The sequence below is a fragment of the Colobus angolensis genome, unplaced genomic scaffold (assembly GCF_000951035.1).
Source record: "Colobus angolensis palliatus isolate OR3802 unplaced genomic scaffold, Cang.pa_1.0 Scaffold16, whole genome shotgun sequence".
NCBI classification, from domain to species: Eukaryota; Metazoa; Chordata; class Mammalia; order Primates; family Cercopithecidae; genus Colobus; species Colobus angolensis.
Genome location: NW_012114710.1, coordinates 2,450,642 through 2,478,220, shown reverse-complemented (window position 1 = coordinate 2,478,220; position 27,579 = coordinate 2,450,642). Strand labels below are relative to the sequence as shown.

General features: G+C 43.8%; 1 protein-coding gene across 5 annotated transcripts in view; it reads left to right on the top strand.

The window, feature by feature from the left end:
- Window positions 1–2,893: 2,893 nt before the first annotated feature.
- ESRP1 (epithelial splicing regulatory protein 1) overlaps window positions 2,894–27,579 on the top strand; it is a 73,325-nt gene continuing 48,639 nt past the window's right edge. For 4 of the 5 annotated variants that reach the window (XM_011937018.1, XM_011937015.1, XM_011937017.1 and 1 more), the window contains exons 1-9: window positions 2,956–3,267; window positions 3,774–3,902; window positions 5,126–5,239; window positions 7,973–8,087; window positions 24,552–24,650; window positions 24,780–24,834; window positions 26,955–27,065; window positions 27,185–27,317; window positions 27,404–27,446. In XM_011937018.1, coding sequence (XP_011792408.1) covers window positions 3,136–3,267; window positions 3,774–3,902; window positions 5,126–5,239; window positions 7,973–8,087; window positions 24,552–24,650; window positions 24,780–24,834; window positions 26,955–27,065; window positions 27,185–27,317; window positions 27,404–27,446 — 931 coding nt within the window. In that variant the 5' untranslated portion in view covers window positions 2,956–3,135. Of the gene's footprint in view, window positions 3,268–3,773; window positions 3,903–5,125; window positions 5,240–7,972; window positions 8,088–24,551; window positions 24,651–24,779; window positions 24,835–26,954; window positions 27,066–27,184; window positions 27,318–27,403; window positions 27,447–27,579 lie in introns of all 5 variants that reach the window. The other variant, XM_011937016.1, reaches the window with a different exon arrangement.

Here is a 27,579-nt window from a genome sequence, read left to right as displayed (position 1 = left end):
TTTGAGAACAACAACAACAAAAAAATTCTCATCCTTGAAAACCTAGTTGGAAAGATTAACCTTTTTTTTTTTTTTTTTCCTCAGACGGAGTGTCGCTTTGTCACCCACACTGGACTGCAATGGCCAGATCTTGGCTCACTGCAACCCCCACCCCCCAGGTTCAAGCGATTCTCCTGCCTCAGACTCCCGAGTAGCTGGGATTACAGGTGTGCGCCACTCCTCCCGACTAAGTTTTGTGTTTTTAGTAGAGATGGGGTTTCACCATATTGGTCAGGCTGGTCTCGAACTCCTGACCTTGTGATCTGCCTCGGCCTCCCAAAGTGCTGGGATTACAGGCGTGAGCCACCGCGCCCGGCCCGGAAAGATTAACTTTTAAATTACAAAAAGAAAAAGATTAACCTTTAAATTAAAAAAAAAATCAGAAACCGAGATTAGACTTCCTTAAGCCATTTACGCCGGAGGTTGCAAATTCTTTTTGTGAAAAATCACACCTTGGCGATGACCTTGGGCAGTAGGATGTAAATAACTCCCACAAGCTTAGCGTTCCAATAACGGAACACAAGGCATAAACTAAACAGGAAGAAGGCAAGTCTGCGTGAATATGGTCAACTCCAAGACTCAAGATTCTAATGTGGATACTGCTGCGGAATTCCTGGTAAATGCGCTGATTTAATAAAGTCTTCGGTTTATCCAAACGGGCTACACAAATGATTAATCCAAACTCCAAAGCCCTAGAAAGAACAGGCGGGGCCCAGTTTCCCGAAGTGTTCCAACCACTTTTTCAGCAACAGTCACCTGCTTGGCTGCAAGCCTCCCGACCGCCGCGCGCTATCTGGTCCGCCTCACGGGGGCCATGCACCGGGTTCCGCGTCCCTGCGAGGCGGCACCTCCTGGGCCCGGCAGAGCTGAGCACCTGGGAACCGCGCACCGAGAGCCGGACGGGGAGCTGGAACCGGCTCCTCCAGGTGGCCTCGCCCACTGCAATGCAATCTGGGTGGTTTTTCCAGGTCCCTCCCTGCCTCGTTCCGCGCCCAGTCCCGGCCCCCGCGACGCCCGAGGGCCTGGACGGGTGGCTCTGAGTTACCGGAGCTAGGGAGAAGCGAGGCTACTGCAGCAAGCCTGCCGGAATCCATTTATGACTCCGCACTGCGAAGTCCAGGACAAGGAAGCACCCAACTCTGGAACTCAAGCAGCGGACGAGGGAGGTCTCGAGCGCCGTCGCAGCGCTGCGAGTGTGGGACGCTGGCCTTCGCCCGCTCTAAGGGGACGCGAGCTGCCACCTGCATCACGGGAGGCCCCGCCTCCGCCTGCACCTTCTCCTGCCAGGAAACGGCGCGGACCTCGGGCTCCTCTCCCCCATCACGGGAGCCTGAACCCCCACTGGGAAAGCCAGGTCTCCAGCTTCCCTTGGCACGCGTTCTGAAAGGATTTGTACCCGGAGTGGGTTCGGCAGGGCTAGGTGCATGGTTGCCCGTTTCACATCATGAATATGAACGGGGCTGGACACCTGGAGCCGAATTAGTAATACTTCAGACAGGAATTCTGTTCCCAAGAACAAATCGCTTTGAGATGTATAACCCGAGAAAACTTCACCCGTAGCGCTTTTCTCTCCAAAATGTCAACAAGACCCAACAACATACTGCCACAGATGTGGTGGCTGGGGGTGATGGTGAGGGGGCACGAGCCTCTGGGCAGACCAAACTGAGATAGAGCAAGCGAGGTTGTTTGGGAGCTTGGTCAACACACTCCAATACAATGCCAAACGCATAAGCAGAGGGAATGGGGTCAGGGCGCAGAACCTGGGAAAAAGCCTGCTTGGCCCGATTTAAGAAAACTTTTATTAGGCATGCGGATAGATGCTTTTCATTTGGGGCCCAAGGCAAATAAAAGAAAATGGGCCCCAGCCCTGGAGGGTGTTCCAGCTTCAAACTAGCAGGCTGGACCAAACCAGACAGAGCATTTAGAGTTGAGAGAAAAAGGAACGGGCTCCACAGTGCCCGAGTTTCCTTGTGGGGTCCCCCAGCTGCTTTGCGCGCGGTGAGTAACTGCGTCCTGGGGCGTGACTAGGTGGCTGGGCGTCCAGCCCGGGGCGTCCGGCTTTGCTGTGCGCGGGGTTCCTCTCCGGAAGGTGGGCACCGCGGCGGGTTTGGGAAGAGCGTGCACCCGGGCTCCTGCCCGGAGAAGGGGAGGGCTCGCAGGATTTCTCCTGCTGTTTGCACTGAAAGGTGTGTTGGCTCGGGAGCGGCTTTTCCGGGGATGGGCAGTTGCCCCCGCCACCTCCTGGCTGCGGTTGGCAGGTCCCTCCCTCAGCAGTTCGTCCTCCACCGGCGCCGCGCCCTGGGCAGCTCCGCGCCCTGGGCCTCACCTCTGGCCTCCTTTCGCCTCCCTGTACCTGGCCTTTTCGCTTGACCCTTCAGAACCTTCAGCTTCGTTCCCCTCAGCCGGTATTCTCCGAGCCCCGCCACCGCCCGCACCTCTCAGTTACCTCCAGTGGGGACCCCTCCCCCCAGCTACTCCGCGCCCTTTACCTCTCTGAGCCCTTTTCCCGTCTGGCCTCGTCTACCTCTGGATGGCAACCGCCTCTTCCCCGCCCCTCGCGTCTCCCCCTCCTCCTCTCTCGCCCTGGCCTCTTCATTCATCCAGCCATTGTCTCCCGCCCCTTCTTCCCCCTCCCCAAGCGGCCTCCTCCCCCACCGCTGCCACGTCGTGGTTTGAAGGAGCCAATGGGCCGGCGCCGCCAGGTGTCTCTTACCTGCACCACGTGGGGGAGGGGGAAGGGGCGGGCAGGTAGAGCCACATCCCAAAACAGAAAAGCTTTCAGCCATTGCGTGCCTCCCGGGGGTGCAGCATTGCTCCAGGCTTTTTGCATAGACGCCCGGGCAACTGAATACAAAAAGGGCAGGCCTCCTGCGCCCTCCTTCCCACCCCCTTTCCTGCCCTGGGCGTGGAGCACCGGCCAGGTGTGGGCTTGGGTGGTTGGTTACCGCCTTTTGCAGTAGCAGCAGCGAGGAGGGGGGGTGGGCGCTCTTTCTTTTTCTCTTAGAAGAGGGTTTAGCACAGGTTTTTTCGTTCTCACTTCCACCCCGCCTTACCTCCTCCCGACCCCCCCCCTTCTCCCCCTCCCCACCTATCGTCATGACGGCCTCTCCGGATTACTTGGTGGTGCTTTTTGGGATCACTGCTGGGGCCACCGGGGCCAAGCTAGGCTCGGATGAGAAGGAGCTGATCCTGCTGTTCTGGAAAGTCGTGGATCTGGCCAACAAGAAGGTATTTCTTCACGTTTTCGTCTAAATGCAAGGAATGGGGCAAGAAGTTTGTGGTAGAGGTTTGGGCGGGGAGGGGGGTGGAGGTAGGTAAATAAGTGCCCCTGTTTGCCCGCTTGTGAGTCTGGACCCGCGGCCTAGGGAAGCCAGAGTAATACCAAACTTGTTGGCCAACTGCCTTGGAGCCATTTCAGTCCTCCGCAACCTGGCTCAGGTGGGGAGGCCAGCGCTACCGAGCCTGGTTCTTTGCCCGTTGGGGGACGCCCCGCCGAGACGAGGTGGGGTCTCGGAGGCCCCGGGGTCCACTTCCAGGGCCTTTCCGACCTATCGGGTGGGGGATGGGGCGGGGGGCCAGGAACGCACTGGAGCCGATGTCGAGTCAAGAGCTTTGATTCTGCGTCCGGACTCCTAGAGAGGCGCGGGTCCCCCCAGCAGGGGAGCAAGGGAGGAGGGTGCAGAAAGAAGCTCCGAAATTGAGGGAAATTGACCCCTGCTTCTCTACCTTCGGAGGTGGGACAGTTGCACGAAGTACTAGTTAGACCGGATCAGTTGGAACTGACGGAGGACTGCAAAGAAGAAACTAAAATAGACGTCGAAAGCCTGTCCTCGGCGTCGCAGCTGGACCAAGCCCTCCGACAGGTGACAGCCCCGGGTCACGCCGCCCACCCCAGCCTGGGCCCAACCCCACCGCACCCTACGCCCTCTCAGGGCGGCCCACGCGTGTTCCCGGAGCAGGGTGGCAAGACTCCCGCCCGGCCGCGTGGGTGGGAGCCCAGTCTGAGGGCCGGAGCGCACCGTTTGGGCGGGGGTCGCTGCTTCTCTTCACCTCCCGGCCCCCAGGGTTTGGGACCGACATTCACTAGTTTTCGAGTTGCTTCCAGAGTAGTTACTGGAGCTGGAGAGTCAGCTCCATTTTGCCAATTGATTGACGTGCTGAGTTTGAATCCTAGCGCCCCCATCTCCAGGTCCAGACCCTAGACGCGCCGCTCCCCTGAGGGGTTTGGGCCCACAGCCTTCGGGCAGGGGGCGCTGTGGCCTAGACGTGCAGGCGGGCCCGGCGGGTGTGCAAGAAGTAGCACAGTTTGGGTTGGAACCTGAAGGTGCCTGCCTGGTTTCAGGCTTCTGAACTCCCAACGACAGGCTCAGTCCGTCATTATTTCTTTAGTGGCCTTGGTCCCAGTGCCAGGGAGGTTTTTCAGGTCCGAACGTGCAAGGCTGCCCGTTGGGTCACTGCGGAACTGATGGAATCCCCTTATTAGGACTGGGGTGACCTAAAAACCGGCTGTTCCGGGGTGCTGACGGGTGCCGAATCGGGTAGGGCGGGGCGCTAAACACCTGTGCACAGGATGAATGCTCTGCGCTCTCACGACCTCTGCTCTAGCACAGGAGCCTCGAGTTATAAGAGAAAGCTATCCTTTCTGGGGTGTATTCATCCAAGACTTTTTTCCAGATCTGTATACCCAGTACCCGTATTTGTTTATCAGAAGCTGGCATCTTAAGCCTGGCACATCCAAACATACAAAAAGTAATACTAGGGAATGATGTAATCTGAAGGCAACCTGCTGATGAAATGAGACATCTGACTTAAGTCTTAAGTGAATTTTTTTGTAAAAACAGAAGGGAGAATGCATTGACACGTTTCTCCTGGGCGCGAACTGCGGATTGATTGGAAAGCTTTCCTACCTTGAGGAAGCAAGGAGGTCTGTGGGAAAGGAGTCTGTCTTTCCAAGGTTGCCCCAGCACCGGTGTCCCCCATCAGGGCCCTTATCTCAGTTTTCTCTGGCTATCGCCAAGGGGAGTTACTTTGCAGAGTTTGTAAATCGTGCATCAGTTGCATCCCTGTGTGTATCTTGTTCTTGCAGTTTAACCAGTCAGTGAGCAATGAACTGAATATTGGAGTAGGGACTTCTTTCTGTCTCTGTACTGATGGGCAGCTTCATGTCAGGCAAATCCTGCATCCTGAGGCTTCCAAGAAGGTAAGAGTGCTGGCTTCTGGAAAAAAAAATGGTTGGATCTTTGGGGTGACTGGAAGTTTTTAAAATTTTTTAGTTTATTCAAGTTTCTCTGTTTTTAAAAATATGCATATAGGGAGTTATTTTAATGAGTACAGAATTTCAGTTTGGGAAGATGAAAAAGCTCTGGAAATGGATGGTGGTTATGGTTGCAAAATACGTTAATGTACTTAATATTTTACTGAACCGTACTCTTAAAAATTATTAAAATGTAAATTTGGTGTTATGTATATACAAAGATACTCTTTGGTGACTTAAAATAGTCTCTTTGTTTATGTCCAATTTTCAAGATGCATGACACTCTCCCTTTCCCAAAGCTAATATGGAGTGTGAATTTTTGACATTTAAAATAACTATAGAGAGGAAAGAACTATTTTTATTATGTCATAATATTCCCATTTGTGTTGAAAATCCTAGAAAGGAAGGAAAAAAGAATTAAACCTTTAAAGTTGTATTTCTAATCATTTCATTAAAAAGGCTACTTAAATAAGACAACCTTATATCTAGTGAAACCACAATCATAGCACTCTTCACTTTGTCTGATTTTAAGTAAATGTTCAAAACTGATTCTTGCATCAAAACAAAAGGGTCACCCTCATCTTTTACCTTTGTTCATTTTTCTGACATAGAGAGGATTACAGAGTGAGAGAAATACAGTCTTACTATAGGTAAAATGTGATTTATCTCCCTAGATAAATACCAAGGGGCTGTGGGAAAAGGAACAGCAGAGGTAACCCACCTAGTGTAGCCAATCATTGCTAATATACTGTCTCTTAACAACTTAAATTAGTTTGAGCTGTAACTTTTTGTTGTGGTAAGCAGGCACTGAGCTTGAAAAGATGGAAGTAGAATATATTTAGGTACCTGTATGAGGCAAGGCTTGCAATGTAAGATGTAGACTGACAAATGACCCAGGCAAGTAAGCACAGATTTTATTTCGTTTAATATATTATGAGAATTTAAAAAGTTTGAAGGAGTAACTCAAGTTCTTATGTCTTCAGGAAATCACTCCTTTTATATGAGTCTTAGTAATTATTTGATAAAAGGGGAAGAATTTTTTTAAAAAATTAAATGCTAGACTAGTTGCTACATCCTTACCAGAAATAGTGATAAGTAAGGATTACTTTTTTCCTCCCAGACTCACAACAGAAGGACAAGACTTAATCTTTTCTGTTGGGCCAGAGGAAAATAGCTGTTTTCATTATTTAGGTGGACTGCTTTGGGCATAGGAAAACATCTGGAGAAAAAGTAAGACTTTTTCCTCAGCCACTACTATTAGGATTTTGATTAAATACAGAAACTAAAACAATTTTATAGTGAAAGTAATTCTGTATATTCATTAAAGAAAAGGGAAAATGGCAAAACGTGAAATAATCCTGCCACTCAATACATTAAAATGTTCTTCTCTAACATGAACATATTTGGATATATTCTTCCAGAATTCTGTAGACAAGCATTATTTACAAAGAGCATTCATACTGCATAAGCCTTTTAGCCTACATTATTTAATAGAACATCAACATTGTTATAAGCACTATATAAAATACTCAGTATTTTAAACGGACACAACAACTTAAACTGATTATTGTTGAACATGTGAGTTACTGTCCTTACAAACAGCTTTTAAATGAGCATCTTTGTAGATAATAGGGAGGTTTCATGATTCTTTTGGTTGTTAACTTTTTTAAAAGCTGTGACCATGATGCAGCAATACTGATTTCAGAATATAGCATGAATAGGTCACATCTAATAAAATCCAATAAAGGAACTTGGAGAGGAGACATTTTGCATGAACATTTAACATTTAAAAGTCTTAATTTCCTTGACGTTCTAATGTAAAAATGGGTAAAAGTTCCCAGCAAATTAACACAAACAATTTTGAAATTTTAAGAAAAATCTAAATTGAGTTTTTAAAAGGATTGTCTTTAAAAGTTATTCAATGCTGAATTATTTTGTTAAGAAAAAAACAAAAGAAACAATAGTGTAATATTGGTCCAGACAGCTGTGCTTTGCTTAATAGCCACAGTAGTGGTGCTCATAGCTAAGAATAGCAGGTAACAATTTCTCCTTTGCCTTTGGGATTTGTGAGTTTGTTTTTGTTTTTGTTTGAAGTATAATTTGAGTTCAAAGGTACAGCTACAATATTGGTCAAGAAGACTAATGTGGGACTATTATTTGGCACAAAAATAAGCCTTTTCAGTTAATCAGGAACTTTCTATTCTAATCTCACTTATTACTGAAAATATGCATTATTAGAACCCAATAGTTAGAACTACCCAGTTTTACAATCTAATCCCGCATCTGTATGAAAACTGAAAGGGCTGCTAGTGCTGTCTGAAAATACAGATGTTCTAAAATGGTTATGGCTGGAAAAAAGAGTAGTAGTAACAGCCGGAAAATATGAAGTATAACAGCCCAAATGTATCACAGCTTCAGAATTGTTTCGAATGGAATGCATAGTAGAGCACAAACATGGTAATCCACTGCCTTAAAACAAGAATTTTTTTTCATGAGACTTGTACATAGGATCTAATATAGAAACAGGACCAACTTTTAAAAATAAAACGACTCTTACTTTAAAATTTAAATTTTTTCCATTGTAAAATATGCTTATATTTCAATTTTTAGGTTCCTAATTGTAAGAGAAACATTGAACCAAATTCACCTATTAACAGTATCTACTTTGTCCTTCCTCAGAATGTACTATTACCTGAATGCTTCTATTCCTTTTTTGATCTTCGAAAAGAATTCAAGAAGTGTTGCCCTGGTTCACCTGATATTGACAAACTGGATGTTGCCGCAATGACAGAGTGTATCCTTTAAATCATTACTCAAGAATCATTTGGAAAGATAGTTCCAGGAAAAAAATGGTAATTCAAGAAACTTTCAAACATTTTAAATTTTGTCAGCATATGGATAAAATTGGCCTGTCCAAAATTTGTCTGCTCTGCTGAGAAACTAACACAATTATAGACATCTTGGAAAGTAGTTATAATTAATCAGATGGTTGGATGGATTTGCAGATGGATTTTTTGGTGAGGTGATCACATGTAGAATAGGATTCAGATTATGTAATGTGTGTGTGTGCTGGAGAAAGAACATGAAGACTTCAGTGCAGATTCTAAGGCCACTTTTTCTTGGTTACTGTGATTTTAGGGTTTATTTTGGCTTCTTTAGAATGAAGTCAAATAATTTAATTAGTGGATATATCCCCTTTACAAACTGCAGTTCACTGGTCCCTCTTTTAGCCTCCCCTGAGTTTTTCAAATACAAGATTATGCTAATTATAATAAGCCATCTTTGAAGATGATAAAATGGGGGTCTGGATTGTTCCCCACATTCTTTAGTTACCAAAATAATATATTTGATGCATGATATATTGTAAAAGTAATTTTATAATTACAAATCTATAATCACAAATGACCCATCATCTTACATTCGTTAAGTCTTTAAAGTGCTAACTAATAAGCAGGCATGTGCTAATATATCAGATGTAAAGTTGAGTAATTGTTGCCTTGGGTGGCTTCCCAAAAGCCACTGTGAGAGTCATCATGAAGTTAAAACTAAGTTACCTTCAGTAACTTGTGGGTTGTAGGTGCTTATTCCCAAACTTTCTCATTCATTTTCAGGAACTAAAGCCTAGTTTTTGTGTTACTTCAGGATTTTTTTTCCTGATTGAAGTTTGCTTGCATATATTTCATAACTACTTGTAAACAGGTCAAATCCATTTTCATTTGCCTTCTTCTTGGAGTCAGTTAGCTGGAATTTTGGCTTAGCATGACCACTAGTGTTGGGAAGAGGGTGGAATAAGTTCACTGTGATAGAATTCTTACAAGAATTTTGTTTAAAAGGTTGGTACAGCAGAAACATTCTCACTGGTTGTTCTGTTGGTTTGAATGTTGTATTAGACAGCTCAAGCTTCCATAACAAATACCATAGACCAGGAAGCTTAAACAACAGAAATTTACTTTCTCACAGTTCTGGAGGCTGGGATGTCCAAAATCAGGGTGTCAGCATGGTCAGGTTCTGGTGACGGCTCTTCCTGGCTTGCAGGTAGCTAGCCACCTTTTCTGGGGGGATAGCAGAAGGAGTTATCTTCTTACAAGGTCACTGCCCTATCTAATTAGACCCCTCCACCCTTTGACCTCATTTAAACTTAACTCCTAAAGACCATCTCTCCAGATAGTTAAATTGGGGGTTGGACTTCAACATGGGCGAGGTGGGGAACACAATTCAGTTCTTAAGTATAAAACTTTTTGATGCAGATAGTTGGTCTTCTACAAAATAGCCAGAGTACCTAGAGAAAAATTAGAAGACAGTGGATGAAAAATCTAATAAGCTATCTTAATTTAGAAAAAGACAACTTCTGGTTGGATGGGGTGGCTTACATCTGTAATACCAGCACTTTGAGAGGCTGAGGAGGGAGGATGGGTTGAGACCAGGAGTGCTGACACCAGCCTGGGCATTATTGCAAGAACCCATCTCTACAAAAAGTAAAATGAAATAAAAATATTTTTAAAAATGAAAAAAACAACTTCAGTAAGGAAAGGAAGTGTATTAAGGATTATTGCGCCGGGGCAATATAGAGAAACACAACGTCAACAAAAAATAAAAAAAATTAGCTGGACATGGTTGCATAAGGCTGTAGTCCCAGCTCTACTTAGGAGGCTGAGGTGCAAGGATTGCTTGAACCCAGGAAGTGGAGGCTGCAGTGAGCTGTAATTGTGCCACTACACTCCAGCCTGGGTAACAGAGCAAGACCCTGTCTCAAAAAAAGTGGATTTTATTCTTAAATGTTTTAATATTTAATATCATACTTGTACATGTCTTTCTCATTTAACAAGTTAGAAATGCTAATAAGCTTTCTGAGCAACGGTTTTTGTGTTACGTTGCTGCTGTGGTCAGTTATTTTATGACTGCTATTCAGAGGAATACTTAATTTCCCTGACTAGGCTACCAGACCAATTTCTGAGGCTAAAAGCAATTATGTCCAATCTAAATATCAACTTGTGCTCATCTGTGCAAAGTATTTCTACAATGTCTGAACTGAAGAATTGTTCTGTTCTTTCAGAGCATTAAACATTTTCCTTGCCAATATGAAAGTGACACTGAATTGAGAGATCTATAGTCATTAAACATGGTTTTGCCAAGTGGACAGAAGGTCATTTACTCTTCAGGAATTACCTGTTTCACCTGGTAAACCAGTGGGGGAGGGAAAGGGGCTTCTGTAAACACCTGGAGAAGAACAGATAAGAGAATGTGCAGGTTGAAGTGTTTAATTTTTTTGGTTGTGAAATAATTGTATTCTTGATTGGTTGTTTTAAATGAGGATACAGAAATACCAGTTTGGACCCTCAGTGATGTCACAGTATTCTAAGTATTGGAAACATGCTTTATTAACTTTATATCCAAGTAAATTTAAAATTTTTAATAATTCATTTTTGGCTGGGCAAGGTGGCTCATGCCTGTAATCACAGCACTTTGGGAGGCCAAGGTGGGTGGATCACTTGAGGTCAAGAGTTCAAGATCAGCCTTGCCAACATGGCGAAGCCCCCTCTCTACTAAAAATACAAAAAGTAGCCAGGCATGATGGCGCACATCTGTAATCCCAGCTACTCAGGAGGCTGAGGCAGGAGAATCACTTGAACCCAAGAGGCAGAGGTTGCAGTGAGCCGAGATCACACCATTATACGCTAGCCCAGGTGACAGAGTGAGACAAAAAAAATTTTTTTCATGTTTTAGAGACGGTTCCTCATATTTTGCCCTGGCTGTTCTCAAACTCCTGGCCTCAAGCCATCCTCCTGCCTTGGCCTCACAAAATGCAGAGATTATAGCTGTTTGCCACCATATCCTGGCCTCATTTATTTTTTAATTAGTAGGCTTTATTTTTTTGAGATGTAGTCGTGCTATGTTACCCAGCCTTGTCTCAGACTCCTGAACTCAAGCAATTCTCCTGCCTCAGCCTCCTGAGAAATTCAGATTACAGGTGCATCTGCTGTGCCTGTACTCTCAACTTTTTATTATTATTATTATTATTTTGAGACGGAGCCTCCCTCTGTTACCCAGGCTGGAATGAAATGGCGCGATCTTAACCCACTGCAACCTTTGCCTCCCAAGTTCAAGCAATTCTCCTGCCTCAGCCTCCCAAGTAGCTGGGATTACAGGCGCCTGCCACTATGCCTGGCTAATTTTTGTATTATTAGTAGAGATGGGGTTTCACCATGTTAGCCAGGCTGGTCTCCAACTCCTGAGCTCGTTATCCACCCATCTCGGCTTCCCAAAATGCTGGGATTACAGGCGTGAGCCACTGCACCCGGCCCCAACTTTATTTTTTAGACCAGTTTTACATTTAGAGCAAAATTGGGCAGAAAGTATAGAGTGTTCCTATATAACCCTTGTTACACACATACATACACACTCTCTCTCACTCACTGCCCCACTGTCAACATGCTGCACCATTGAGCAGAAAGTATAGTGTTCTTATAGAACCTTTGTTATTCTCTCCCTCTTCCTCTCCTCCTCTCCACTTGCCCCATCATTGTCAAAGTGCTATACCAGAGTGGTACATTTGTTACACCTGATGAGCCTACATTGACACGTCATTATTACCCAAAGCTCATAGTTTACACTGGGTTTCACTTTTAGTCTTGTACATTATATGGATTTTGACAAATGTATAATGACATCTATCTACCATTGTTGTATCAGAGTACATTGTAGTAATAGCATGATACAGAATAATGTTTTTTTGCTTAGTTTTGTGTTTTTACCTGCTACCTTAAAGTCTTATCCCTAATAGAGTAGTTTTATTGCCTTAAGACTCCTCTGTACTTTGGCCAATCATTCCTCCCTCTCCCTTAACCCATGACAACCACCAATCTTTACTGTCTCTGTAGTCTTGCCTTTTCTGGGAGGTCATATAGTTGGAATCATGTAGTATGTAACCTTTTCAGATTGTCTTTTTAGCCAATAATATGCATTTAAGATTAGTCTATGTTTTTTCATGGCTTTATAGTTCCTTTTTAGCACTGAATTTCATTGTTTGGATGTATGGTTTGTTTATCCAAACATGGTTTGTTTATTCGCCTACAGAAGGACATCTTGGTTGCTTTCAAGTTCTTGCAAATATGAATAGTGCTGTTATAAACATCACATGCAGGTTTTCATGTGGACATAGGTGTTTTTTATTCATTTTTATTTTATTTTATTTTTTTGAGACAGAGTCTTGCTCTGTCGCCCAGGCTGGAGTGCAGCGGCAGTGATCTCGGCTGTCTGCAAGCTCCACCTCCCGGGTTCATGCCATTTTCCTGCCTCAGCCTCCGGAGTAGCTGGGACTACAGGTGCCCACCACCACGCCCGGCTAATTTTTTGTAATTTTAGTAGAGACGGGATTTCACCATGTTAGCCAGGATGGTCTCGATCTCCTGACCTCTTTATCCGCCCTCCTCGGCCTCTCAAAGTGCTGGGATTACAGGCGTGAGCCATTGCGCCCGGCCTAGGATTTTTATTTATTTTGGTAAGTACCAAGGAGTGTGATTGCTGGATCATATGGGAAGAGAGTCATTTTTTATATCTCACTGCAATTTTTGCGTTTAAGGCAGACTTTTTTCCAGGGGGAATGGTGAGAGAAAGCAACCAGGCCTTGCATTTAAAAGAACATAAGTGGAACTTGAATAATATGCAGTATTTCAAGGCATTTATGGAAGATGAAAGAAAATTATAGTGTGGTCACTTTTTTTTTCCCCCTAAAGTCTCACTTTCGCTCAGGTTGGAGTGCATTGGTGCTGTAATGCTATCATGGTCATGGCTCACTGTAGCCTCAAACTCCTGTGCCCTAGGCTCAAGTAGTTGGGACTGCAGTTGTGCACCACTGTGCCAGGCCAATGTTGTGTATTTCTAATGGAAGAGGAGACTAAAACCCAAGTTGTAGAGTCACAAAGTCTGAGCTGAGTATACACTGCCACACAGCAGCTTTGCTTTCCTGGGAGTTACTAGTGTCTGCCGAGCCAAACTTTAATCTTGAGTATTCCAAAATGAAAGCTTTGTAAGTGAAGTGCTATGTTAATGAAAAAGTAGGACCATTTTGATAAAGAAAGGGTTTAGGAATTTTTTTCTTTTTTCTTTTTTTTTTTTTTTTTTTTGGAGATAGTCTCACTGTGTCGCCCGGACTGGAGTACAGTGACGCAATCTTGGCTCACTGCAACTTCTACCTCCCGAATTCAAGCGATTTTCCTGCCTTAGCCTCCCAAGTAGCTGGGACTATAGGAGTCTTCCACCTCACCTGGCTGATACTTGTATTTTTTGTAGACACGGTATTTCACCATATTAGACAGGCTGGTCTTGAACTCCTGACCTCAGGTTATCCACCCACTTCAGCCTCCCAAAGTTCTGGTTTTACAGGCATGAGCCACCTCACCTGACCAGGAATTTCTTTTTTTTTTTTTTTTGAGACGGAGTCTCGCTCTGTCGCCCAGGCTGGAGTGCGGTGGCCGGATCTCAGCTCACTGCAAGCTCCGCCTCCCGGGTTCCCGCCATTCTCCTGCCTCAGCCTCCTGAGTAGCTGGGACTACAGGCGCCGCCACCTCGCCCGGCTGGTTTTTTGTATTTTTAGTAGAGACGGGGTTTCACCGTGTTAGCCAGGATGGTCTCGATCTCCTGACCTTGTGATCCGCCCGTCTCGGCCTCCCAAAGTGCTGGGATTACAGGCTTGAGCCACCGCGCCCGGCCAGGAATTTCTTGAGTGTAGTTCTGGTTCTTATTTTTGGCACTTCTTTCCCTCTTTTGTCTTTGTATTTGTTCAAAAATACTTTTTTTTTTTTTGAGACAGAGTCTCTGCCTTGCCCATGCTGGAGTACAGTGCGCAATCTCTGCGCACTGCAACCTTCACCTTCTGGGTTCAAGCAATTCTCCTGTCTCAGCCTCCCAAGTAGCTGAGATTTCAGGCGTGCACCACCATGCCCAGCTAATTTTTGTATTTTTAGTAGATATGGGGTTTCACCATGTTGGCCAGGCTGGTCTGGAACTCTTGACCTCAGGTGATCTGCCCTCCTCGGCTTCCCAAAATGCTGGGATTACAGGTGTGACCCACTGTGCCTGGTCCTAAAACACATTTCTGATGTTGATACTAGGCCTTTGAGTTATTCCAGTTGCATTGTTGCCTGCTTTTGAATCATGTGATGCTAGCTTGAGAGACCTCATCTAGCAGGTAAACTGTGGATTACATGTACTTAATCAAGTGTGGGTGTTGAGGGTGTGATAATAGGGGTTGGGGCTTTTTTTTTTTTTTTAATTAGCTTAGATCCCTTAGGGAAATTAATACTAGTTGTCTCCTGCTGAAAGGACATTTGTGTAAATGAATTCTTTTATTCATTTTTTTTAACTCATTTTTTCCCCCACTAATGTTGGATGGAATTACTTCCTCCTGATTTCTTAACCTGCTTTTTGTTAGCTGTTTGTCCGGAACTTACTTATTCTCACTAATCAAGACTTCTAATATTGTGTTTACTTCCCTTTGCCAAGCATTTATTAAGATTTTATTTTTTCTGAAAGTATGGTAAGGAGGACAGGTGAAAAAAACTATCAATTGACTGCTTACTACATATGCCATGAACGGCTCAGTGGGGAGCTTTCATCCCCATTTTATCACTAGGGAAACTGAGGCTTAGAGGCTTTGTCTTTAAGTTAGATGCTCTAGCATCCAACAATATACAAGGTGAAATAGTTTCGAATGCATACAATCATTTGAGGCACGCTGGCTACCTCAAATAGGTTATCTCCCTTTTAAGTTAATATCCTGTGTTTGCTCAGCACATATCAAACCGTAAAGCAGTAGAGTTAATTTTGTACAATATGTATTCCATGATAGGGTATTGCATTCATATGTGCTGTTTGACATGATTACGATTACCATTTCACTAGGGCAAATTTTCATTATCAGGAAAAATCACTAAACTGCTCATGCCTGCCCATTCAAAGGTTAGTAGGGTGTATATGTTTCATCACTTCTTGGGGGGTGTAAAGGATTTGGGTGTGTGTGCACATATGTGTGCTCTATTATCAGTGTGTGACATTAGCCTGTTTTTCCTATAGGTTACAATTGGGGATAATAGGATAGTAGTTAAGAACATGAACACTGGGGGTAATTTATTTGACCCCTCAGCCTCAGTTTCCCCATCTTAAAATGGGTAAGACTATTGTATAAGGATTAATGAGATAGTGTGTGCTGCCACTTAGCTGGTGGTTAGCCTGCCCCACACTCTGCAATGTTGACTGATCCTGTGGACCCTAGCCGGTTTTCGGGTGTCTCAGAACAGGAAAAACAGCTGGTAAGGGACTTTGGAAATTACTTCCTTATTGTTTTAAAACTTATATAAACTATTTTACACATATAATTTTTTTTTAACCTTATGTTAGACTAGATGTAGACCTTTCAAAGTGTTAGCTACATGTTAGTACAGGTAAACTTGAAGGTTAGGAGTTCATTCTAACAGTGAAATGAGCTGGGGCTTTATAATTTTACAAACCTTCACTGCCCTGCTGTAAAGGTGAAGGCTAACACTGAATCCTCCTTGGTACTTTTCTGTGTATGAAAGGGATTTTAATATATATAATATATCATCAAGTATACAGATAAGCTGGGCCAGTAGTTGACCTTGTTAGCTGGAGGGGGAAGGAATTATCTCTGGCATCACATTGGCGTGACATGAGCCAAATCGGCAAGGACACTGGTCTGTCATCTGCAGTGAGTGAAGTGACTAGAAATACTGCATATTCCTTGCCAGCCCTCAGACTGATGTTAATTAAGTGTGGTTTAATTATAAAATATTTTGGCCTGGTACAGTGGGTAACGCCTGTAATCCCAGCACTTTGGGAGGCCGAAGCAGGTGGATAACCTGAGGTCAGGAGTTTGAGACCAGCCTGGCCAACATGGCGGAACCCCGTCTCTACTAAAAATACAAAAAGTATCTGGGTGTGGTGGCAGGTACCTGTAATCTCAGCTACTCAGGAGGCTGAGGCATGAGAACTGCTTGAACCTCGGCTTCAGAGGTTGCAGTGAGCCAAGATCGTGCCACTGTACTCCAGCCTGGGCGACAGCGAGACTCCATCTCAAAAAAATAAAATATTTTACTTTTAAAATGGGAGTTTGGAAATTTCAAATTAATCATTTTGTTTTAGAAAGCTTTGGAAGACTTATCAAGGAGTCTTTCTTTTTCCTAATTTGTTTATCCCATATAAGTGTCTTTTTCCAAAGTAAAGTTTGTAATATCCTTTGTTGAATGAGACCCTACCTCCATCTTATTTCTTCTAGGGTATAATTGACTTACTAGGTTTGTTGGAGATCCTTCTGCATGACTCTTCAGTACAATAATATCTCCAAGAAGTAATATTTGTTAGGTAGGGATCTTACTTTTTACCCTCTAGGAGTAAGAGGCTGGGTGCAGTGGCTCATGCCTGTAATCTCACCACTTTGCGATGCTAAGGCAAGGGGACTGGAGCCCAGGAGTTCAAGAATAGCCTAAGCAACACAGGGAGATCCTGTCTCTACAAAAATAAATCTAAAAATTAGCTAGGTGTGGAAGCACACTCCTGTGGTCCCAGCTACTTAGGAGGCTGAAGTGGGAGGATCACTTGAGCCCGGGATGTCAAAGCTATATAGTGAGCCTTAATCACACCACGGCATTCAAGCGTGAAGATCCTGCCTCACCAAAAAAAAAAAAAGCTGGGAGGTAAGGTTTAAATCTAAGGTTGTATTAGCCTGAGAAAGCTGGTTGGGATATGACAAAAGTAGGGTTTTAAGTATGTGTGTATCTGTGTCTGAGGTTTTTTTTGTTTTGTTTTTGTTTTTTTCTGATACGGAGTCTCACCCTGTCACCCAGGCTAGGGTACAGTGTGCGATCTCAGTTCATTGCAACCTCCACCTCCCGGGTTTGAAGGATTCTCATACCTCAGCCTCCCAAGTAACTGCTGGGATTACAGATGTGCATCACCATGCCTGGCTAATTTTTTAACTTTACTTTTAGTAGACATGGGTTTTCACCATGTTGGCCAGGCTGGTCTCAAACTCCTGGTGTCAAGAGATCCACCCACCTTGGCCTCCCAAAGTATTGGGATTACAGGGGTGAGCCACCACACCTGGCTTCTCTCTATTTTTTTTTTTAATTTTATTTTTACGTTTTTTTCACTCCTCTCAGCTCATACCTAGGTTTTAGATTTTTTTCCCCAGCATTTTATTGCTGGTGTTAAATAGTTTTGGTTGTTTTGACTTCTAGTTATATTTTCTTATGGTGACATTTTTTGTTTCCTTCAAAGCTCACTTTAAAATATATCAGATTATATGTAGAACTTAAATTTAAAATTATGCAACCAAACTGGGCACGGTGGCTCAGGCCTGTAATCCCAGCATTTTGGGAGGCTGAGGTGGGCAGATCACTTGAGCCTAGGAGTTTTGAGACCAGCCTAGCCATCGTGGTGAAACCCTGTCTCTACAAAAAATACAATTAGCCAGGCATGGCGGCATTCATCTGTAATCCCAGCTACTTGGGATGTCAAGGCTGGACAATCATTTGAACCCGGGAAGTGGAGGTTGCAGTAAGCCGAGATCACGCCACTGTACTCCAGCTTGGGCAACAGAGTGAGACCCTGTCTCGAAAAAATAAATAAATTAAGCTAACAGCTAGGTTTGGTGGCACACGCTTGTAATCTCAGCTCCTCCGGAGGCTGAAGTGCGAGGGTCACTTGAACCCCAGGAGTTCTGGGCTGTAGTGCGATATGCCCATCCAGTGTCCACAGTAAGTTCATCATCAATATGGCGACCTCCGGGAGTGGAGTGGAGGGTTGCCTAAGGTGGAGTGAACTGTCCCAGAAACAGAGCAGATTAAAACTCATGTGCTGATCAGTAGTGGGATCACACCTATGAATAGCCACCACGCTCCAGCCTAGGCAACATAACAGGACCCTAGTCTCAAAAAATAAAAATAAAAAGGACAACTCTTTTTTTTTTTTTTTTGAGACGGAGTCTCACTGTCACCCAGACTGGAGTGCAGTGGCGCTATCTCGGCTCACTGCAAGCTCCGCCTCCCGAGTTCACGCCATTCTCCTGCCTCAGCCTCCTGACTAGCTGCGACTACAGGCCCCCCGCCACCCCGCCCGGCTAATTTTTTGGTTTTTTTTTAGTAGAGACGAGGGTTTCACCGTATTAGCCAGGATGGTCTCGATCTCCTGACCTCGTGATCCGCCCCCTTCGGCCTCCCAAAGTGCTGGGATTACAGGCATGAGCCACCGCGCCCGGCCCATAAAGGCAACTCTTTTAAGAATAACATCTCTATCACATGATTTTAGAAAATTCAGTTTTTAGATGGAAGACTAATCAACTTGTCTCTTTTTTTCTTGCTATGTTTTATCAGCTACTCCTTTGTTCGTTAGCACAGGTATTATAAGCCTGTCGACATGAAATTGTGTTACTGTACAGTAAATGAAAGTAAACCATAGGAATGGACTTAAGGTCTTGTGAGGGTTCTGTGGCAAGGGAAAACAGCTTTCAGATGAAACTTCGAATTGGAGTAATTATAAAATAGTTTAAACTTGTCTGAGTTAATGTATCACCTTATTAAAAACTTAGTTTGAAAAGATATTATTTACAAGTAAAAATTGGATGTTCTGAAACCAGATGTGACCAATTTTAGGTAGTTGGGAAGGATAACTTTTTTAAGTAGATAAGCTAATATTGATGAACTTCATAAAATTTCTCTCTGAATTATATCCTCAGCTAATGCAAGTGTGAATTAAATCCTCAAGCCTGTTTCACCAGTGGTGGTCATAAGGAAAGTGTCCCTCCTGTTAATATATAGACCAAGTCTCTCTAGATTCCTCTAACATGCATATAAAGTTTTACTTGCTCAATTGCAGCCTGAAATGATGAGTTTTGTTCCCACCACCTCTGCCTGTACCCTTCCTCATTTCCTTGAGGCATTTCTCATTTGTAAAGCTGGCTAAGCCTGTTTGTACTGTTGTGGCTGCCTTGAGGGCAGAATGAGTAAGTTGCATGAGGAGCTATAAATCAGGAGGCACAGACTCATCTTTCCTTCCCTCAAGATCAGACGTGCAGCAAGTAATTCAATATATACTTATAAATTGATAAGGGAAAGAATTACTACTAAAACTTGTTTTCTCATTCCTCTCTCACTCGTTTTCAGTGATGCTAAGGATCATAGATTGAAGAAACTGGCCTACTGAGGCTGTGTGTGTGTGTGTGTAAGGAGATGGCTTGGGCATTCAGGAGTTTGGGTGACTTACAAGTTGTTACACAGCTTAGCGCGGCTGATCCTGGTTGTGATGGCTCAAAGGGAGACGTGTTGGGACATGTTATGTGGCACCAAGGTAGCCAAATGTCAAGAACATATTCTTTTTTTTTTTTTTTTTGAGGCGGAGTCTCACTCTGTCGCCCAGACTGGAGTGCAGTGGCCAGATCTCAGCTCACTGCAAGCTCCGCCTCCCAGGTTTACGCCATTCTCCTGCCTCAGCCTCCCGAGTAGCTGGGACTACAGGCGCCCACCACCGCGCCCGGCTAGTTTTTTGTATTTTTTAGTAGAGACGGAGTTTCACCATGTTAGCCAGGATGGTCTCGATCTCCTGACCTCGTGATCTGCCCGTCTCGGCCTCCCAAAGTGCTGGGATTACAGGCTTCAGCCCCCGCGCCCGGCCAAGAACATATTCTTAGTTAAAAAGTAGGATTCATTAAAATGATTCTTCATCTACAAGTCTATTTTTAACCAGGCAGGAATGCTTTCCATTTTTACTTTTGATCTCTGTCTGCTTTCGTTGACTTTTATCTATGAATTTATAAAACTTCTCACACACTATTGCTCAACAGTCAAATCATAGCTGTCGTGTAATCCCACCTCCATTACCCAGCAACCAGGTGACTGGGTGAACTACTGAACATCAGAGTCCCAGTGGTTTGTTTGAGATGGAGTCTTGCTCTGTCACCCAGGCTGGAGTGCAGTGGTCATGATCTCTGTTCACTGCAACCTCTGCCTCCCGGGTTCAAGCGATTCTTGTGCCTCAGTCTCCTGAGTAGCTGGAATTACAGGCATGCACCACCACATCCAGCTAATTTTTGTATTTTTAGTGGATACAGAGGTTCACCATGTTGGCCAGGCTGATCTCAAACTCCTGACCTCCAAGTGATCCACCCACCTCGGCCTCACAAAGTGCTGAGATTACAGGCGTGAGCCACCATGCCCAGCCTTAGTTAGTTTCTACAACTGTTTGGTTTTGCTATAATCTATCTGTCAGGGTTATTATGAGAATTGGAAGAAATAGGGAGTAGTTGGCACAAAATAGTGCTTTCCTTATAGGGTGGTACCTGAGCAATGTTGAGAAGGCTAGGTAATCCTGCCATTAATAGATGAGAGCAAAGCTTAATTTGAATGGAATATATTTTTATACTCCTTTCAAATCTAAATTTTCCCCATATTCTGTTTTGAGATTGATTGACAGACATTCCTGTGGCATCCTTTTTATCTGGCCATCTTTTTGTAATCTCCATTCTTCTGTAATAGATTAGAGGTCAATAACCTTTTGCTTTAAAGGGCTAGAAAGTCAATGTTAGGTTTTGAGTGGAACATTAGTGTCTGCTCACACAGCTGCACCTTGTTTTCGTGTGCTTTACTTTATTGCGCTTCACAGTTGATGTATTTTGTCTTTTTTTTATTTTTGAGACAGGATCTTGCTCTGTCACCCAGGCTGGAGTGCAGTGGTGTACTTCTTGACCTCCCGGGCTCAAGCGATCCTCCCACCTCAGCCTCCTGAGTAGCTGCAATGACAGGCCAATTTGTTATTTTGTAGAGATGAGGACTTGATATCTCAGCCTGGTCTTGAACTCCTGGGTTCAAGTGATCCTCCCACCTCGGCCTCCCAAAGTGCTGGGATCACAGGCGTGAGCCACCATGTCTGCCCAGTTTTGTTTTATTTAAAAAAAAAAAAAAAGAAAATGAAAGGTTTGTAGCAACTCTGCATTCAGCAAGTCTATTGACACCATTTTTCCAACAACATTTGCTCACTTCTCTCTCTGTCACCTTTCAAACGTTGTCATTATTCTGTTGTGGCGATCTGTAATCACTGGTCTTTGTTACTGGTGTAATTGTTTTGGGGCCAGCAAAGCAGGGCCATATTAGGTGGCAAACTTAATTGGTCAATGTTGTGTGTGTTCGGCTGCTCCAAGTGGTAGTTACCCATTCTCTCTCCCTCTCCTTGGGACTCCCTATTCCCAGAAACACAATATTGAAATTAAGCCAATTAACCCTACAGTAGCATCTAAGCATTCAAGTGAAAGTAAGAGTTGTATATCTCTCACTTTAAATCAAAAGCTAGACATGATTAAGCTTAGTCAGGAAGACACGTCAAAAGCTAAAGTAGGCCAAAAGCCAGGCCTTTTGTACCAGATGATTTGCCAAGTTGCATAAAGGAAAATTTCTTGAAGACTCCCGTGAATATATGAATGATAAGAAAGCAAAACATTATAGGGTATTAACCTGAGCAAAGATGAGAAGGCTGGGTCCCACTTGTCATTTATAGAAGACAGGAAAGTGTAATTTGAATGGAATATACTTATTGCTATGATATGGAGAAAGTGTGAGTGGTCTGGATAGATCAAACTAGCTACAACATTCCCTTAAGCCAAAGTGCAATCTAGAGTAAGGCCCTAAGTCTCCTCACTTCTATGAAGGCTGAGAAAAGTGAGGAAGCTGCAGAAGAAAAGCTAGCAGAGATTGGTTTATGAGATTGAAGGAAATAAGTCATCTCTACGACATAATTCAAAGTGAAGCAGAAAATGCTTATGGAGAAGTTGCAGTGAGTTACCCAGAAGATTTAGCTAACTGATGAAGGTAGCTACACTAAACAGCAGATTTTCAATGTACTAGAAACAACCTTCTGTTAGAAGATGATGCCATCCTGGACTAACATAGCTAGAGAGGATAAATCAATGCCTTGCTTCAAAAGTTGATTCTCTTGTTACAGGCTAATGTAGCTGGTGACTTTAAGTTGAAGCTAATGCTCATTAACCATTCTAAAAATCCTAGAGTTCTGAAGAATTATGCTAAATTGACCAGGTGTGGCAACTCATGTCTGTAATCCCAGCACTTTGGGAGACCGAGGTAGGTAGATCATTTGAAGCCAGGAGTTCAAGACCAGGCTGGCCAACATGGTGAAACCCCATCTCTACTGAAAAATACAAAAATGAGGCCGGGTGTAGTGGCTTATGCCTATAATCCCATCACTTTGGGATGCTGAGGCGGGTGGATCAGCTGAGGTCAGGAGTTTGAGACCATCCTGGCCAACATGGTGAAACCCCATCTCTAAAAATACAAAAATTATCTGGGTATGGTGGTGCGTGCCTGTAATCCCACCTGCTCGGGAGGCTGAGGTAGAGGTTGCAGTGAGCTGAGGTCGTGCCACTCCACTCCAGCCTGGGCGAGAGAGCAAGACTGTCAAAAAAATAAAAAAACAACAACAAAGAAAACCAAGAATGACACTAAGTCAACTCTGCCTGTGCCCTCAAACAGCATCACAGGCTACCAAGGAATCTTTGATGAAAGGAAGGGGCAATGGATGTGGCAAACTTCACTGTTGTCTTATTTTCAGAAATTGCCACAGCCACCCCAGCGTTTAGCAACCATCACCCTGATGCATCAGCAGCCATCAACATCTAGGTAAGATCCTCCAGCAGCAAAAAGATTGACTCACTGAGGGCTCAGATGAATAACATGTTTAGCAACAAAGTTGTTATGTTGGTTTTTATTTTTGGAGACACAGTCTACTTCTTGCCCAGGTGGGAGTGCAGTGGGGTGTTCTCAGCTCACTACAACCGCCACCTCCTGGGTTTAAGCGATTCTCTTGCCTCAGCCTCGTGAGTAGCCAGGATTACAGGCATGTGCCACCACACCTGGCTAATTTTTGTATTTTTAGTAGAGACGGGGTTTCACCATATTGGCCAGGCTTGGTCTCGAACTCCTGGTCTCAAGTGATCCTCCCGCCTCGGCATCCCAAAGTACTGGGATTACAGGTGTGAGCCACTGTGCCCGTCTGCAACAAGGTATTTTTGAATTAAGGCATGTACATTTTTTAAAAGACATAATGTTATTGAATACTTAGTACAGTCAAAACATAACTTTTATATGTAGTGGGAAACCCACAAAATTGTGACTTGCTTTATTGTGATACTCACTTTTAATACAGTGCTCTAGAACCAAGCCTACCGTATTTTCAAGGTATGCCTCTATTTGAGGGAAACACATCCGTATTTTAGAGAGATTCATAAAACTTCATGTGAATTCCTGGTTTCACCCTCAAACCAACTTCGAGCGATGTGTTTTGAAGAGTATACTTTTGGTAAAGAAGCACATTGGCCTGTGTTAACTCTGAGTGCTTGAATTGTTTCCAAAATTTGCTGTCTAGAACTAGCATCTGCTGTCATCAAAGGCGGACTATCCTACAGGGCTCCAAAAGTGTTCTATAATGGAATTTCTAAGCAAAAGTGGCAATGTGGAAGTAATGTCACATCAGTAATCTGTGGTGTCCATCTCAAACATTAGGTCAAAAAAAGTCATTTCATACCTTGTATTGATAATGTCACCATATCTTGAAATTGGCATGGTCATTGCCTTGTGTGTGCTTTACAGCTTCAGAGAATTAAATATTCTAATTAACTTTCTTGCATACTTTGATTCAAAACGAAAATGCTCAGTACTCATTTGCTACAACTGGATAGATAAAAGTCGTATTCCTGGTAATATCTCAGGACTGATGGGAGTGGGAGGCAGCCATTCTGAGATTTCTTTTTTTTTTTTTTTTTTGACATGGAGTCTCACTCTGTCGCCCAGGCTGGAGTGCAGTGGTGCGATCTCAGCTCACTGCAAACTCCGCCTCCCGGGTTCATGCCATTCTCCTGCCTCAGCCTCCAGAGTAGCTGGGACTACAGGCGCCCGCCACCACGCCCGGCTAATTTTTTGTATTTTCAGTAGAGATGGGGTTTCACTGTGTTAGCCAGGATGGTCTCGATCTCCTGACCTCGTGATCCACCCACCTTGGCCTCCCAAAGTGCTGGGATTACAGGCCTGAGCCACCGTGCCCGGCCCATTTTGAGATTTCTAAAGGAAATCCATCCTTTAGATGGCTAGATCCATCTTCCCTCTCTTGGCTTGGTATAGGTTTAATTTTGATTTAGAAGTAACCTGATTTTACCTTTCCAAAGTGTTTCCTTAACTTAATCTCACAGATTTAAATTTTGAGAAGAATAGTTCAGTCTCTCGATATGGAGCCTCTCAAGTTGAAGATATGGGGAATATAATTTTAGCAATGATTTCAGAGCCTTATAGTAAGTATTGCTTTTATAGTAGTGCAGTCCCAGAATTCGTACTATTTTTCTCTTACCTATACTCAAATTTCCTCCTGCAACTTTGTCTCCCTAATCACTAAATGATGACTTGCATGTTCTCATTTTTAGATCACAGGTTTTCAGATCCAGAGAGAGTGAATTACAAGTTTGAAAGTGGGACTTGGTAAGTGCTCGAGTACTATTTATTTGAGCTTTTTAACTTGTTTTTGTTTGTTTTGTTTTGTTTGGGACAGAGTCTCGCTCTGTTGCCCAGGCTGGAGTGCAGTGGCATGATTTCGGCTCACTACAAGCTCCGCCTCCCAGGTTCACACCATTCTGCCTCAGCCTCCGAGTAGCTGGGACTACAGGCACCAGCCACCACGCCCGGCTAATTTTTTGTGTTTTTAGTAGAGACGTGGTTTCACCGTGTTAGTCAGGATGGTCTCGATCTCCTGACCTCGTGATCCGCCTGCCTCGACCTCATAAAGTGCTGGGATTACAGGTGTGAGCCACCGCACCTGGCCTTTAACTTGTTTTTGTTCATATTGTGCCACTTAATTCTTGTCATATTTTAGAAACTTTACTAATCCTTTTAGCTATCCTTTCTCACTGTTAGGTCATCTGTAAAAGAAGGTTGTATTACTTAGAGCTTGGATATTGGGAATAAAATGTAATGACTTAGTGGCATCTTCAGTCACCCTGACCTTAAGTATATTATATGCTCGTATCCGTGATTGTTATTTTGGTCTCCCCAAACTATCCAATCTTTCACTTAGAAAATTTCCAAAGGAGAAATTGTAGGCTTTAATAGAGTTCACAATTTTTACTGAGATAAAATTTTACATACATTCTATAAGTACTTTATTTATTTATTTATTTTCGAGACACTGTTGCTCTGTTGCCCAGGCTGGAATATCGTGGTGTGATCTCTGCTCACTGCAACCTCCGCCTCCCGGGTTCAGGCGATTCTCGTGCCTCAGCCTCCCCAGTAACTGGGATTACACATGTGTGCCATCACACCTGGCTAAGTTTTGTATTTTTAGTAGAGAATGGGGTTTTGCCATGTTGATCAGGCTGGTCTCAAACTCCTGGCCTCATGTGATCCACCCACCTTGACCTCCCAAAGTGCTGGGATTACAGGTGTGAGCCACTGTGCCTACCTATATAGGTTTCTACTTTAAAGCCAAGGAAATGGCTGGGGAGAAGTATGAAGTGGTATCTGTTAGTGATCGCAGGTAGACCTGTTTGTTTGTAAATCACTCTAATGAATTGAGTGTTTGCTTGGTCTCTGAAGTGAACAGAAACTTCTGACAGCTTTGCCCATAGAGACTTTGAGGCCGATTTAGTTGTGAAGAAAGTGACTTATTAAGAAAATGTCCTGAGAGAACTGAAAATATGAACTTAGGAGGGATGAGACATCAAAAGGTGTCAAAATATATAATAAGTGATTTGCAAGTGAGTCATTAAGATGTAGGAACTCACAGGCATTTCTATGGACATTCTCTGGGATGGCTCCCTGGTTTGATGTGGGGGATATTTTAATGGCAGACTTCCTACCATGCACACATATTCCTCTTGCGGGTTACTTGTCAGCTTTATTCTGATCCTAAATTCGGCTGCTAAACTGGATTTAAACCCCACATGTATACTGTCTAGATTTGAGAGTGAATTCAAACCTACATTTTGGAGTTCTAGGAACTTTCAGGACATGAGGGTGCCAAGCAAACATTTCTTCTTTTTTTTTTTTTTTTTTGAGATGGAGTCTCACTCTATTGCCCAGGCTCGAGTGCAGTGGCACAATCTCAGCTCACTGCAGCCTCCACCTTCCAGGTTCAAGTGATTCTCCTGCCTCGGCCTCCCACGTAGCTGGGATTGTAAGCGTACACCACCATACCCGGCTAATCTTCGTAATTTTAGTAGACATGGGATTTTACCATGTTGGCCAGGCTGGTCGCGAACTCCTGACCTTGGGTGATCCACCTACCTCAGCCTGCCAAAGTGGTGGGATTACAGGCATGAGCCACCACGCCTGGCCTTCCTCAGCTTTGATAGATAGATGGTTTGCTGAGTGAGCTAGCTGTGTTGGGCCTACACAGTCAGCCATCTTTCTATAATGAACCACCTAGACAGTACTTTGAGCTGTACCCACATAATTTTTGAGGTTATAAGGAAAATCGAGTAGTGTTGGTAGTCTGAACATCAAATAATACATTCTGTGTAACTAGGCAGTTGTCTTGCAGGGGGTAATAGGTGTCTGACTTGCTAGCATTTATCATGCAACCTGAAGTTTTGCTTCATCCACAGCAGCAAGATGGAACTTATTGATGATAACACCGTAGTCAGGGCACGAGGTTTACCATGGCAGTCTTCAGATCAAGATATTGCAAGATTCTTCAAAGGACTCAATATTGCCAAGTTGGTTTTCTTCAATATCTATTTTACTTAATCCCAAAGGGGTAATGAATTCTCTATCTTTTTTTTTTTTCTCACTGTATTTTTTTTTCTACTTGCTATCTGTTTTATCATTCTCAAAGGGGAGGTGCAGCACTTTGTCTGAATGCTCAGGGTCGAAGGAATGGAGAAGCTCTGGTTAGGTTTGTAAGTGAGGAGCACCGAGACCTAGCACTACAGAGGCACAAACATCACATGGGGACTCGGTATATTGAGGTATGTCCTCAAAACCTGAACCCCTGGACGTGACGAATGAGAATTAACATAGGCTCAGAAACACTAACTTCTCTGTCTTTTCTCAGGTTTACAAAGCAACAGGTGAAGATTTTCTTAAAATTGCTGGTGGTAAGTGCCTTTTATATAATGTGGCTTTAGTTAATAAGAATATAAAAATTTTGCATACTTAAATTTAGCAAGAGTGAATAAATAGGGTCATGAATGGTTTTTCTTTCTTTTTTTTTTTTTTTTTTTTTTTTTT